Source organism: Salvelinus sp. IW2-2015, linkage group LG20 (assembly GCF_002910315.2).
Source record: "Salvelinus sp. IW2-2015 linkage group LG20, ASM291031v2, whole genome shotgun sequence".
Taxonomy (NCBI): domain Eukaryota; kingdom Metazoa; phylum Chordata; class Actinopteri; order Salmoniformes; family Salmonidae; genus Salvelinus; species Salvelinus sp. IW2-2015.
In genome coordinates, this window is record NC_036860.1 from 19,260,430 (window position 1) to 19,273,587 (window position 13,158).

The 13,158-nt window shown below is 42.3% G+C and overlaps 1 protein-coding gene across 1 annotated transcript in view; it reads right to left on the reverse strand.

Moving 5' to 3' along the window:
- The window catches only part of LOC111980465 (sarcoplasmic/endoplasmic reticulum calcium ATPase 1), a 91,946-nt gene that overhangs the window by 53,729 nt on the left and 25,059 nt on the right, over nucleotides 1–13,158 (reverse strand). Inside the window, exon 6 of the mRNA XM_024011201.2 lies at nucleotides 51–131. Within this exon, the coding sequence (XP_023866969.1) occupies nucleotides 51–131 (81 nt within the window). The remainder of the gene's footprint in view (nucleotides 1–50; nucleotides 132–13,158) is intronic.

Below are 13,158 nucleotides of genomic sequence, written 5' to 3' on the forward strand. Positions count from 1 at the left end.
CAGGACAAGTAACAAAATGCTGACAGTCAGTCAACCAGCATGTAGCCTACCTGTGAGAATAGACTGGTCCACTCTGAGGGTGGTAGACTTGATGGAGGTGATCCTGATGTCAGCAGGGACCTTGTCACCAACTAGACAACAAAACAATACAGGCTGGGTTTAGAAGAGAAGACAACAGATTGTTTATAACTAAGTCATTGAATGAAAGCATTCGGTTAACATTCTACAGAGGGAGAAAGCAGAAGCGAGGGGGAGGAAGAGAGAGAAAGAAAGCAAAACGTGTGTTTGATTTTAAATGACTATATCTTTGCTCTCTGTAGTGACCTGGGAAAGTGTGAGTCTGGCGGGCCAGGAGATGTAATGACAAAGGAAACGAGAAGACAGCGGCCTAGCTGTCCCCAGGTGACCACTCAATTTCAACCTATCGAATCGCAGCATTCACACAAAGCCACAAGCAAAAAAACGAGAGCCCCGGCTTAGCCTCACAAGTCAACCAACAGCAGGCACCAACACAGATCGAGTCACAACGCAATCCCAACAAATTGATTCCACACTCACACTCGGCATCAGAGAAATCTTTTAGTTCCCATATCACAGCGCRATAAATCCAGATACAAGCAGCTTGGATTAATGCATGTAATGTCTATAATCTGTTTTCTCCTCTTTGGCTGTGGTATATTAAAGTCATATTTCAGGACAGAGTGTTTTGGTGTCATGGGCCTGTGGCACCTAACGTCTTTTGAGCCATGCACATTGCTTCCACTGCACACTTTTGTCACAGCTTCACAAACAGTGTTGGGGCTTTTTGTGGGTTCCACCAGGACAGTTATGCTGGAACTGCTTTAACTAAGCTCCAGAAATGGAGTAAAATAAGAATACGGAGATATTGGGGCCATACTTGCGAACAAAAGCAACCATTTAAATTGTAAACGTTTCTCAGGCTCAGATTGTCAGCCAATTAAAATCATCAATTTACTTGCACGACGACAGAACGTTAAAATTGTAGCTGGGCCCCATCAGATAAAATGGCACACGTTAGCCCTATGCTAACCTCACCAGGTGGCAGTGATTAAATCATTCAACAAGTTCTGCATCAGCCAATTAAAATAGTCAACGTAGTTCCAACACTTGTGCGTGGAAGCGTCCTTGACATTACTTCAGTCAAACAGCACATTCTGATCATCAAAGCAGCCATTACGTATATTTGACTGACCCCCCCCCCCCCCCCCATAATTTTGTTTTACTAGTACTGTGTTAGTGTGTTGAAAAGAGAAGCCTACAGCAAACCGCTTGAAAATGAAGAATTCAATAAGGAGCTACATATTTCAGCCTTGCACACAAACACACTGCTATTGCCTAATAATTATATTGAATAGGCTATATTACATGGACGTGTACACCTAAAATGTAGGTTTACAACCATTTTTATAATCTGTTTCATCGAGGAGGATGAGAATTACAAAGTGTACGGTAGGATTATTGGGTGTCCTCTCACCATCATCCTACAGACTGCAGTATTGCAGTTATTTTATGGCATTGTTGAATATTCGTTTCTGATTGGCTTGAAGGGCATTCATCATTTCCCTATAAAACGCACGGAATAGTTCATTCTTACACGTTCTATGTTTGAGCTGCTGTTGAAAACAAAAGTCTAATTGAAAACTTTATTGGCTTCGTTGAGTTTGATTTTTATAATAGCAAGCTAGGACTGATGGCTTGGTTAGCTAAATTAGCAAGTCTGGTTGGTTACCAAGGTAACTACTGTAGCTAGCTAGTAAACTTGTTAGCTACTTCAGTTTGATGTTGAACACATTTCTACCTGCAATGCAACACATTTCTAAATGGCAAATGTGTTCAATTATAGCCATGGTAATAATGCAACTCAGTGGAAGGTCAGATCCACTCCATTAGCGTGTCGTGGAACACACAGAAGGCATAGCCCCTCATCGATTATACCTTATCGCGAGTTCAGACGACTCGAATATACAGTCTTAATGGAGGAAGACACTTAGCTGTATCAGATGGTGAATTAGTTATATTTGACAAAGTAATCGAACTCTGATAGGCCTTTTCTGTAAGCTACTATCGGAACGCCACATCAACATAACTATTGCCTACATTCATTCACATCAGATCGTTTCCTCCTTGTGCTATAATAACCTATTAATGCATATGGGACTTTGTATGGTACACCTCAATTCATGATGAACCCCATTAACTTCCTTGGTCGTATTCCATAAAGGCTCGGCTTCCAAGCCGGTGAGGTGGAGCCTACCCACAGAGTGATTACGCCCTCCTCTGGCAAGGAGCCAGTGTAGACTATCATTAGTAGGGTATATGCTTATGGACAGTAGGCTACACTTACATGTAGACAGCCACGTTTTTTTAAACAGGCTATGCATTATTAGAAATCATCCACTTCGTCACATGCATTTTGAATTCGAGCAAAGGACCGGTAGTGAACAGTTTTTTCCTCAAAAGAAAAAGCTTGATGCAAGGGGGGCTCGAACCCATGATTAAAGTGCACTATCAATTTCAAGTCAACCACTTTAGCAGTGCGTTCCACCTAGAAGTGATGGTGATAATGTTACATGACTGCTATTTGATGAATCCACAAGGCTCTCCGTTGTCATAAGGACTTCATTTGTCTTTCTCTTTTTTTTTTAAGCACATGGATGTGTGAGAAACAGATAACAAACAACATTATCACATTTTTGTTTAGTAGTAGCCTAGTCAAGGACACGTCAATGCAATATTGGCACACAACATTCTGTTACAGACCAACGAAACAAATGTTAAGATTGAAGATTTAAAATATCCCACTAGTGGCCAGGGTTGACCTATTTTGAGAAAAATGCCATTGGTTGGTGGATAAAGTCAAAGATCTTTGATGGGCTGATGAATAATTTCTTCCAGGATATAATCACGTAGTGAAGTTAGCATGGGGCTAATTAATGTTTGCCATGTTATCCGATGGAACCAGCTACAATTTAGTGTTGTCACGTAAATCAACGATTTCAATTGGCTGATACACATCGAGTCTGAGAAACTGTTTACATTGAAATGATTGCTTATGTTCGTAAATATGGCTCAATCTTCTATAATAAAAAATATATCTTCAAAGTAAGAGGTYTACAACAAGTCAGAAGGAGCCCGAAATCTTCAAAATTAGAGCCGTCTCAACTGATGTTGAGCACACAATCAATATGGCATTCTGTAATGGTTTGAAGTTGCTTGGTTTACAGAGGTAAACACATCAACACAGCATTTTGTACCAGATGTTCTCCAGAAAGGGCCAATCCTGTCCTCAGACAGCCTAATTAATTGCTGTGCAGTAAAACACTAAAACAAGGCCAGTAACAGAATGCACCAAGTACGCTTTTCAAGGTGATTCCTTTGGAAAAGGCTCCATCTTGTCTTTTTCCTTGTCTGGTAGAGCAGGATGATCATTATTTGGCAAGGCAACCTGACTGTGATTAGTGATGTTCCATGACCTACAGGGGGTGGGAGCTTTATTTGGCCTCCCATCAACCTCCATCAGGAAGTGAAGCACAGACCAAACCCAAGGTATTGATTAAGGACATTTCAGCCCTTCATAATCACATACATGCGTGCATAATGAGTAGGACTATGGCAAACCTCTAGTTTGATGATTTCAGAAAAGTAATCAGATTCCCCTATAATCATGCCATTTCCATGTGTTTTGTGCTTGGAGTTCTCATCTTCATACATTATGACAAGTTCCCAATCTCTTACATTGTATCAACACTCCATTTCACTCTTCCTCAACAACCAGAAAGAGAGATGGAAAGATAAAGAAAAAGATAGATTGAGAGAGAGAGAGAGGTGTGTGTGTGGGAGCAGTAGCTCCACAGGAGGCAGGCAAGGCATAGGGCAGCAGCAAGAGGCTTTTGAAACTCCCACTCCCAGCATCCTCCTCACTTACTGTATGTAGTCCTATCGCCTCCAACTCACCCCTCGCTCTTCTCCATTCGCCTCCCACAGACGTTCTTTCCCTCCCTCTATCTCTCCTGTTCCCACTCATCTCTATCCATCTTTCTATTAAGATTTGCCCAGACGCAATCTAAATGCTAATACCAGAAGCATTAGAACATATTCTATTTCAGATGAAGAATACGTACCATACCATAATGCAGCCTACGCCATTTACTGTATGAGAGCAAACTAAACTGTTAGGCCCAATACCAGGCATCAACATTAAATGGGTCTCGATGGAACCTTGCGATTCATCTAGTAAAGTGCGCTAACAGGGATAGTTCACCCAAATTACAAAACAATATATTGGTTTCCTTACCCTGTAAGCGGTCTATGGAGAAGGTATGACAGCAATCCATGCTTTGGTTTTGTTTACCTGGCGTACCAATATGTAATTTTGTTATTTGGGTGAACTATCCCTTTAAAATCAGAATACGCAGTTGAAAAAATAATAAAGCAGAGACCCCCACCTCTGTTTTGCTAAAAAGCAGAGGGATGGGCCTGGAGAAATGTAACCACTCAAATGCATAGAAAGAGCTATGGATGCAATGACTGACCATCCATGAAATCAAAATTAGTTTTAACCATGTTGAGGCTATACAGTGTTTGCTTACATTTACATTGTTTTTCTCCGATGTTTGTAAACAAACTTATATATTTTGGGCTCTCATGGAGTGTGACAGTTGAACTAGGCTCATGAGGCATTTATAAAGTTATATTCTTCAAGAATCAAATGGGTATATTATTAMATTTCTAAGTCCAAAAATGGATGTAGCAACTAAGGGTTCTAGCTTTAACTTTACTTTCACTCCTGTAACTAAGTATTGATCAGACCAAACCCTGGTTGATGTGATGGTCTTATTTGATTGAAGTATCTTGAAAGTTCCTACGACCCTGCCTGTCGAGTATAGTTTCCATCTTAAAACTGGGAAAGTTCCACAATCACAACCGTGGCACTTCAGATAATGTGAAACCAGCCAGGCAAGCAGGGTGGAAACTTGTGTAAATATATAGATTTTTTCCCCTCTCTCCTCAAATGCACTGTGGTTGAGAATGTCCTTTTTCTGATCCCTCCAGATCGCTTGTTCTACCCTTCGCCTTAAGTTCCCATGGAACCACCACTGTAACGGACACTTGCTAATCCAACATCCAAGAAAGGAAAGACAGATGAACAACGTGCACATCAAGAGAAGAAATGTAAATTGCACKCCATTATCTTCTCAAATTCTGAACATGTTTTTAGCCAGGATCATAGTCTCTCTCAAGATACTGACACTTTTTGAGAGGGAAAATACATAACCCTGAGTGTTTACTCGTGTCTAATAGCACTTAGCAACCAGAGAAAAGGGATGGGTAGATATCCCTCTGATCTTCATCTGCTCAGGCAATACATGCAGAACACTATACCAAGCTGAAAGCCTCTCTATCCTGTATCTGGTATGGTAGGAAATTAGCTTTAACTTATGTCCTCTCACAGCCCACTAACAGACTAACATATTTCATGTGAGTGTGAGTGCATGTGTGCGTTCGCATGAACAGTATGAGGACCCTGCCCTCCACTCAGCAGCCAGTCAGCAGGGACTGGGTGGGCAAGACTAAATGAACGTCATCATTCATCTACTGTATATAAAGTTGCTGAGAGAGAGGAGCGATACTCTGACAAGCCATCCACAGAGGAGACCCTGGTGCCAGGGACAGACGGGGGTCACACCCCATTTCAACAGAAAATAGTTCTCTCCACTCCAGCTTAAAGATGCCAGATTGCCATGGAGATAATAAACAGGAACGGAGTAGCTAGATCTCAGAGCCTGGAAATATCCCAATTATGTTCCTTGTGTGTGTGTATGTGTGTGTGTTAACTCTGCTCTGCCGGTGGTGGAACAACAAACTGTGAACCTTCATATCCATGCATAACTGACCAAATTATGAAGACAAGCATTGTAATTTAGTATTCTATAACGTGAGTGTGGAAGAGACGAAAAAATGATTGGTTGTCTATCAATAATGGCAAACCACCTGGTACTGACAACTTGGATGGACAATTACAAAGGATGGTTACGGACCATATGTGACTTGCTCCATCATTACCAGTCACATTGACCCCAACATACATTCTGAGCTATATACATTTTTTAAAAGAGATTCAAAGCTTCAAAACAATGTACAGCTTGTGTATCAGTTCTCCAAATTGAGCTCAGTAGAGCTAGTTATCACAGAGGTATCCCTGATCAGCTTTCAGGGCAGGGATGTTGGCATTCTGCACATCGCAACGCAGTGCTACTGTAACATACATCATTCCTGTTATTTGGCATAACTTGAAGCTTGCTAGCTAGCTGATTAATATGTCTAAAAACAAGTTTGTGGGTGTCCTAGCAAGCTAAACAGCTAGTTAGCTAGCTTGTCAGTTGACTTTTAGCTAGCCAAGGACTCGTTCTGAAAGTTGGATTTTCGTATCACCTGAGGCTTTAAAAGAGTGCTTACGCTTTGATTTCGATATTCAAACTAATTTGGTTGGTTAGAAAACATGTTCTAGTGCAGTGATCGCCAAACGGTCAATCTTCAAGGCATGTGTAGTCGATCACCAAACATTTCTGTAGAAAAGCCAACGATAAAGGCTGATTTAGAAGCCTTGCACACCAGGTAAGCAAAGTGTTCACATTTTGAACCATATAATTTGTCTGAAAAGACTAAACGCCACCTACCTGGTGGACCAGGATACATGTGGCTTAAATTGAGCGTGCCTGCTGCGCTGGCCAATCGGATAGCTCAAATCATCGTGCCTACAGAGATTCCATGACCCAGGCCACAGCCAAGTTTGATACTAGCCCAAGTAAGATTTCATAACTTTTAAAATCATGACAAGAGAGAGACTGTCAAAGAACACAGCAAAGAGCAGCTGTTTGTTTATTCAGCACTGTCAACAGTTTTTATTCAACACTATTACAAAACMTAAAATGCAGTTCTCCCTACTTCTGCTTGCGCTGCAAGGAATGAGTAGCCAATTGTGCGCCGCCTTATGGGACTCCCAATCACGGCCGGTTGTGATACAGCCTGGATTCGAACCAGGCTCTGTAGTGATGCCTCTAACACTGAGATGCAGTGCCTTAGACCGCTGCGCCACTCGGGAGTCCAGTATCGATAGTCCTGTGTTTTTATTATTATTAGCAGCACGTTGTGTCTATTTTAATATCAAGGAATATTTCACTTTCTCCGGTCATAGGAACAACATGTATTTGTGCATGAGGCAGATGTGGTGTGACTCGGGTTTCGCCATCAGGTGGAAGACTGTCACCTCTCTCTGGTCAGTCTCACCAGGGGAAAGGAAGGAAAGAGCAGGGACCGTGAGAAGCGGACCCTCTGCTGCTCTCTCCCTCCAACCCCTGACACTAATGCAGTGCTCAAAACTGGGAACTCAAATCTCTGATTTCAGTTCATTCAAGACAACTGGGAACCCAGATAAGAAACGAGATCCTAATTGTTTTGAACAGTCATCCAACGGGGAATTCCAAGTCGGAAACTGGCATCTTTCTAGACCTCCAACTTTCCGACCCGAAGATCACTCGACATCATGATTTGACCTTGTTTTTTTTCTGCGTTCACAGTTGTCTTGAAAGCACCATGACCATCAGATGTAGGTAGCATTAGTCCAATAAAATAAAAAAAGCTAAGTATTTGCAAATTATTTCAATTTGTGCTTAGCTGTGCCTCAAGTGCTACACAGACTGATCTATTTTGTAATCAAAGCTCGAGTTTTGAAATATAATATGGTCTGAGAGGAACAATATTGTCAGGACAGGCATATAGCCAATATGGTGTGATAACGTATTAGGCCTACTGCACAAACCTAATTTCTTACAGAACTGTTTTTATTAGGCCTTTCTAATGTAACTTTTTTTATTTATTTTAATTTTTTAATATGCTTGCTTTTTGATGGCAAAAAATGACTTGACTCAGAAAATGTTGGTGACCACTGTTCTAATTCTAATAACAGACCATACCAATATTTGACTATAAAAAAGCTGATCAGCGACTAATGTTTATAGCTCATGTCACATTACACCACTCCTATTTGCCATCTCTTCAAATCTAAGCCTACAGGAACTGTTGCACCCTCAGGCCTGGAGGGAAGCAAAAGTCATTCCGTTACACAAGAATAGCAAAAACCCATTTACTGGTTCAAACAGCCCACCAATAAGACTGCTACCAACTCTTAATAAACATTTGGGGGAAAAAATTGGTGTTTGACCAGATACAATGCTATTTTACAGTAAACAAATAAACTGACTATCAGTACTCTTATAAGGAAGAGCACTCAACATGTATGGCACTAAACCAAATGACTGATGATTGGCTTAAATAAATTGATAAGATTCTGGGAGCTGTTTTATTAGACTTCAGTGCAGCATTTGACATTACCGATCATAGTCTGCTGGTGAAAAAAACATGTTATGGCTTTACATCATCTGCCATATCGTGGATCGAGAGTTACCCAGAACAAAGAGGGTCTTCTTTAATAGAAGCCTCTATAACGTAAACCAGGTAGTTTGGCATACCTCAAGGTAGCCGTCTTGGCCCCTTACTTTTAAAATGTTTTACTACTGGCCTACCACTAGTATTGAGTAAAGCCTGTGGGTATGTTGATGATTCAACATTATACACGTCAGCTTCCATAGCAAGTGAAATAGTCCGTTCTAAAATAGGTGGAAAGTAATAAGCTAGTCCTAAATATATAAAAACTAAAAGCATTGTATTTGGGACAAATAATTTGCTAAAACCTAAACCTCATCTAAATAATGTAAATAATGTGGCAATTGAGCAAGTTGAGGAGACTAAACTGCTTAGTGTAACCCTTGATTGTAAACTGACATTGTCAAAACATATTGATGTAACGGTACAGGACAGTTATCACACCTGGACTACTGCTCAGTTATATGGTCAAGTACCACAAAGAAGAACATAGATTGGCTTACTATTGGCTTAGGTCGATCCCGGAGCAAACATCAATTATTCCGGAGCTAGCCAACTGAAGTGTTCCATCAGCCACTCCTGGCCTACAATCACCTATCCGGACCCGTTTTACTGCCAATGTGGAGCCCCACTGGGCCTTCACGACTGGACTACCGACGTTACCTGCCCGAGGGAGTTATCCAATTGGCACCGTTACCTGGACGCCCATCTGCAGCCCGCTAATCGGTAGCTGTCTTATCGGCTGCTATCTGAATAAGTCTATTGGACAATTTTTCTTGGGTCACTATATCTATTTGGCCAATTGGATTGATCCCTTCTACCACACGGAACCCCACTAATCTACCGACGGAAACAAACGAGGTGGCTAAAAACAGACCTCCATCCTATGCTAGCTGTCTGAATCGCCGTGACCTCAACCAACCTCTACTCACTGGACCCTTATGATCACTCGACTAAGCATGCCTCTCCTTAATGTCAATATGCCTTGTCCATTGCTGTTCTGGTTAGTGTTTATTGGCTTATTTCACTGTAGAGCCTCTAGCCCTGCTCACTATACCGTATCCAACCTTTCAGTTCCACCACTCACACATGCAATGACATCACCTGGCTTCAATGATGTTTCTAGAGACAATATCTCTCTCATCATCACTCAATACCTAGGTTTACCTCCACTGTATTCACATCCTACCATACCTTTGTCTGTACATTATACCTTGAAACTTTTTTATCGCCCCCAAAAATGTCCTTTTACTCTGTTCTAGACGTTCTAGACGACCAATTCTCATAGCTTTTAGCCGTACCCTTATCCTACTCCTCCTCTGTTCCTCTGGTGATGTAGAGGTGAATCCAGGCCCTGCAGTGCCTAGCTCCACTCCTATTCCCCAGGCGCTCTCTTTTGATGACTTCTGTAACCGTAATAGCCTTGGTTTCATGCATGTTAACATTAGAAGCCTCCTCCCTAAGTTTGTTTTATTCACTGCTTTAGCACACTGCCAACCCGCATGTTCTAGCCGTGTCTGAATCCTGGCTTAGGAAGACCACCAAAAATTCTGAAATTTTCATCCCTAACTACAACATTTTCAGACAAGATAGAACGGCCAAAGGGGGCGGTGTTGCAATCTACTGCAAAGATAACCTGCAGAGTTCTGTCCTACAATCCAGGTCTGTACATAATTCTTTTTTTTTTTTTACTTCTACTTTTAAAAATCCACCTCTCTAAAATCAAGTCTCTCACCGTTGCCGCCTGCTATAGACCACCCTGCAAAATCTGGACCCCTACAAATCAGCCGGGCTAGATAATCTGGACCCTTTCTTTCTAAAATTATCTGCTGAAATTGTTGCCACCCCTATTACTAGCCTGTTCAACTTCTCTTTCGTGTCGTCTGAGATTCCCAAAGATTGGAAAGCAGCTGCGGTCATCCCCCTCTTCAAAGGGGGAGACACTCTTGACCCAAACTGCTACAGACCTATATCTATCCTACCCTGCCTTTCTAAGGTCTTCGAAAGCCAAGTCAACAAAAAGATTACCGACCATTTCGAATCCCACCATACCTTCTCCGCTATGCAATCTGGTTTCAGAGCTGGTCATGGGTGCACCTCAGCCACGCTCAAGATCCTAAACGACATCTTAACCGCCATCGATAAGAAACAATACTGTGCAGCTGTATTCATTGACCTGGCCAAGGCTTTCGACTCTGTCAATCACCACATCCTGCCATCGTTATGACTCGACAGCCTTGTTTCTCAATGATTGCCTCGCCTTGTTCACCAACTACTTCTCTGATCGAGTTCAGTGTGTCAAATCGGAGGGTCTGTTGTCCAGGCCTCTGGCAGCTCTATGGGGGTGCCACAGGGTTCAATTCTTGGACCGACTCTCTTCTCTGTATACATCAATGATGTCGCTCTTGCTGCTGGTGAGCCTGATCCACCTCTACGCAGACGACACCATTCTGTATACTTCTGGCCCTTCTTTGGACACTGTGTTAACAACCTCCAGGCGAGCTTCAATGCCATACAACTCTCCTTCGTGGCCTCCAATTCCTCTTAAATACGAGTAAAACTAAATGCATGCTCTTCAACCGATCGCTGCCTGCACCTGCCCGCCCGTCCAGCATCACTACTCTGGATGGCTCTGACTTAGAATACGTGGACAACTACAAATACCTAGGTGTCTGGTTAGACTGTAAACTCTCCTTCCAGACTCACAATCATCTCCAATCCAAAATTAAAACTAGAATTGGCTTCCTATATCGCAACAAAGCATCCTTCACTCATGCTGCCCAAACATACCCTTGTAAAACTGACCATCCTACCAATCCTCGACTTCGGTGATGTCATTTACAAAATAGCCTCCAATACCCTATTCAATAAATTGCATGCAGTCTATCACAGCCCCATATATTACCCACCACTGCGACCTGTACGCTCTCGTTGGCTGGCCCTCGCTTCATACTCGTCGCCAACCCACTGGCTCCAGGTCATCTACAAGACCCTGCTAGGTAAAGTCCCCCCTTATCTCAGCTCGCTGGTCACCATAGCAGCACCCACCTGTAGCACGCGCTCCAGCAGGTATATCTCTCTGGTCACCCCAAAACCAATTCTTCCTTTGGCCGCCTCACTCTTCCCAGTTCTCTGCTGCCAATGACTGGAACGAACTACAAAAATCTCTGAAACTGGAAACACTTATCTCCCTCACTAGCTTTAAGCACCAGCTGTCAGAGCAGCTCACAGATTACTGCACCTGTACATAGCCCATCTATAATTTAGCCCAAACAACTACCTCTTTCCCTACTGTATTTATTTATTTATTTAGCTCCTTTGCACCCCATTATTTCTCTCTCTACTTTGCACATTCTTCCACTGCAAATCAACCATTCCAGTGTTCACTTGCTATATTGTATTTACTTTGCCACCATGGCCTTTTTTTGCCTTCACCTCCCTTATCTCACCTCACTTGCTCACATTGTAAATAGACGTATTTTTCTACTGTATTATTGACTGTATGTTTGTTTTACTCCATGTGTAACTCTGTGTGGTTATGTGTCGAACTGCTTTGCTTTATCTTGGCCAGGTCGCAATTGTAAATTAGAACTTGTTCTCAACTTGCCTACCTGGTTAAATAAAGGTGAAATATATATATATATWTWTTTTTAAATAGGCAAATTACACTTGACCAACAGAGCAGCACAGCTGGCATTTCTAAATGTACATGGAGGGCCAATAACATGCATGTCAATCTCTCCTGGCTCAAAGTAGAGGAGAGAATGACTGCATCACTACTTGGCTTTGCGAGAGGCATTGATGTGTTGATCGCACTAAACGGGCAATTCAAAACAGCTAAACACACAGCTCGGACACCCATAATTACCCTACAAGACATGCCACCAGAGGTCTCTTCACAGTCCCCAAGTCCAGAACAGACTATGTGACGCATGCAGTACTACATAGAGCCATGACTACATGGAACTCGTCCACATCAAGTAACTCAAGCGAGCAGTAAAATCACACACACACACAGGTATTGTGGATTTTATATTGTACATTTAGGATCCCAGGAAGAGTAATGGGGATCCTAATAAATACTAAATGTGAGCCCGTCACAGCCTGGTTGACATTCAACACGCATACACAAGCTCAGACACACAAAGTGTTTCCTATGGCACTGGGGCATGTCATTTACACCACCTCTCCTCCTTTCTCTCTCCCCCTCTACCAGAAACATACACAAGATGGCGAAAAGGAAAAAGAAACAGCCTCGCATCTGAAATCCTCAGTCAGTCAATGGTTGAAGTCATTTCATTCTCAAATCCATGCTACCTGACAATAACGCGGTGGCTTCATTCAAGCTAGCACGTTACCCATTCAGAGCACGCCATCCCTTTCCCCTGGTGTGAGGTGCGCAGTGCAGTGATTATGAATGAAAACTGTGATTCCAGTCTCAATCCCTTCATCCTACCCCTTTTTATCCCACCTCCCGAAGACGTTGCTCTGCTGCTGCTTCAGAGAGATCATTAGAGAAGCAAAGTCAAGGGTTATAAAAAAACAAATCACTTTGATTATGAGACCATGTCAGCACTGTGTGTGTGTGTGTGTGATAAACAGATGTTCTGGAACCAGACAACTTAGTTCTGGAAGCAGACAACAAGACTACTTTTAGACAGAGGGCATAGTGTGAGTGAGTGAGTGTATAGCTGA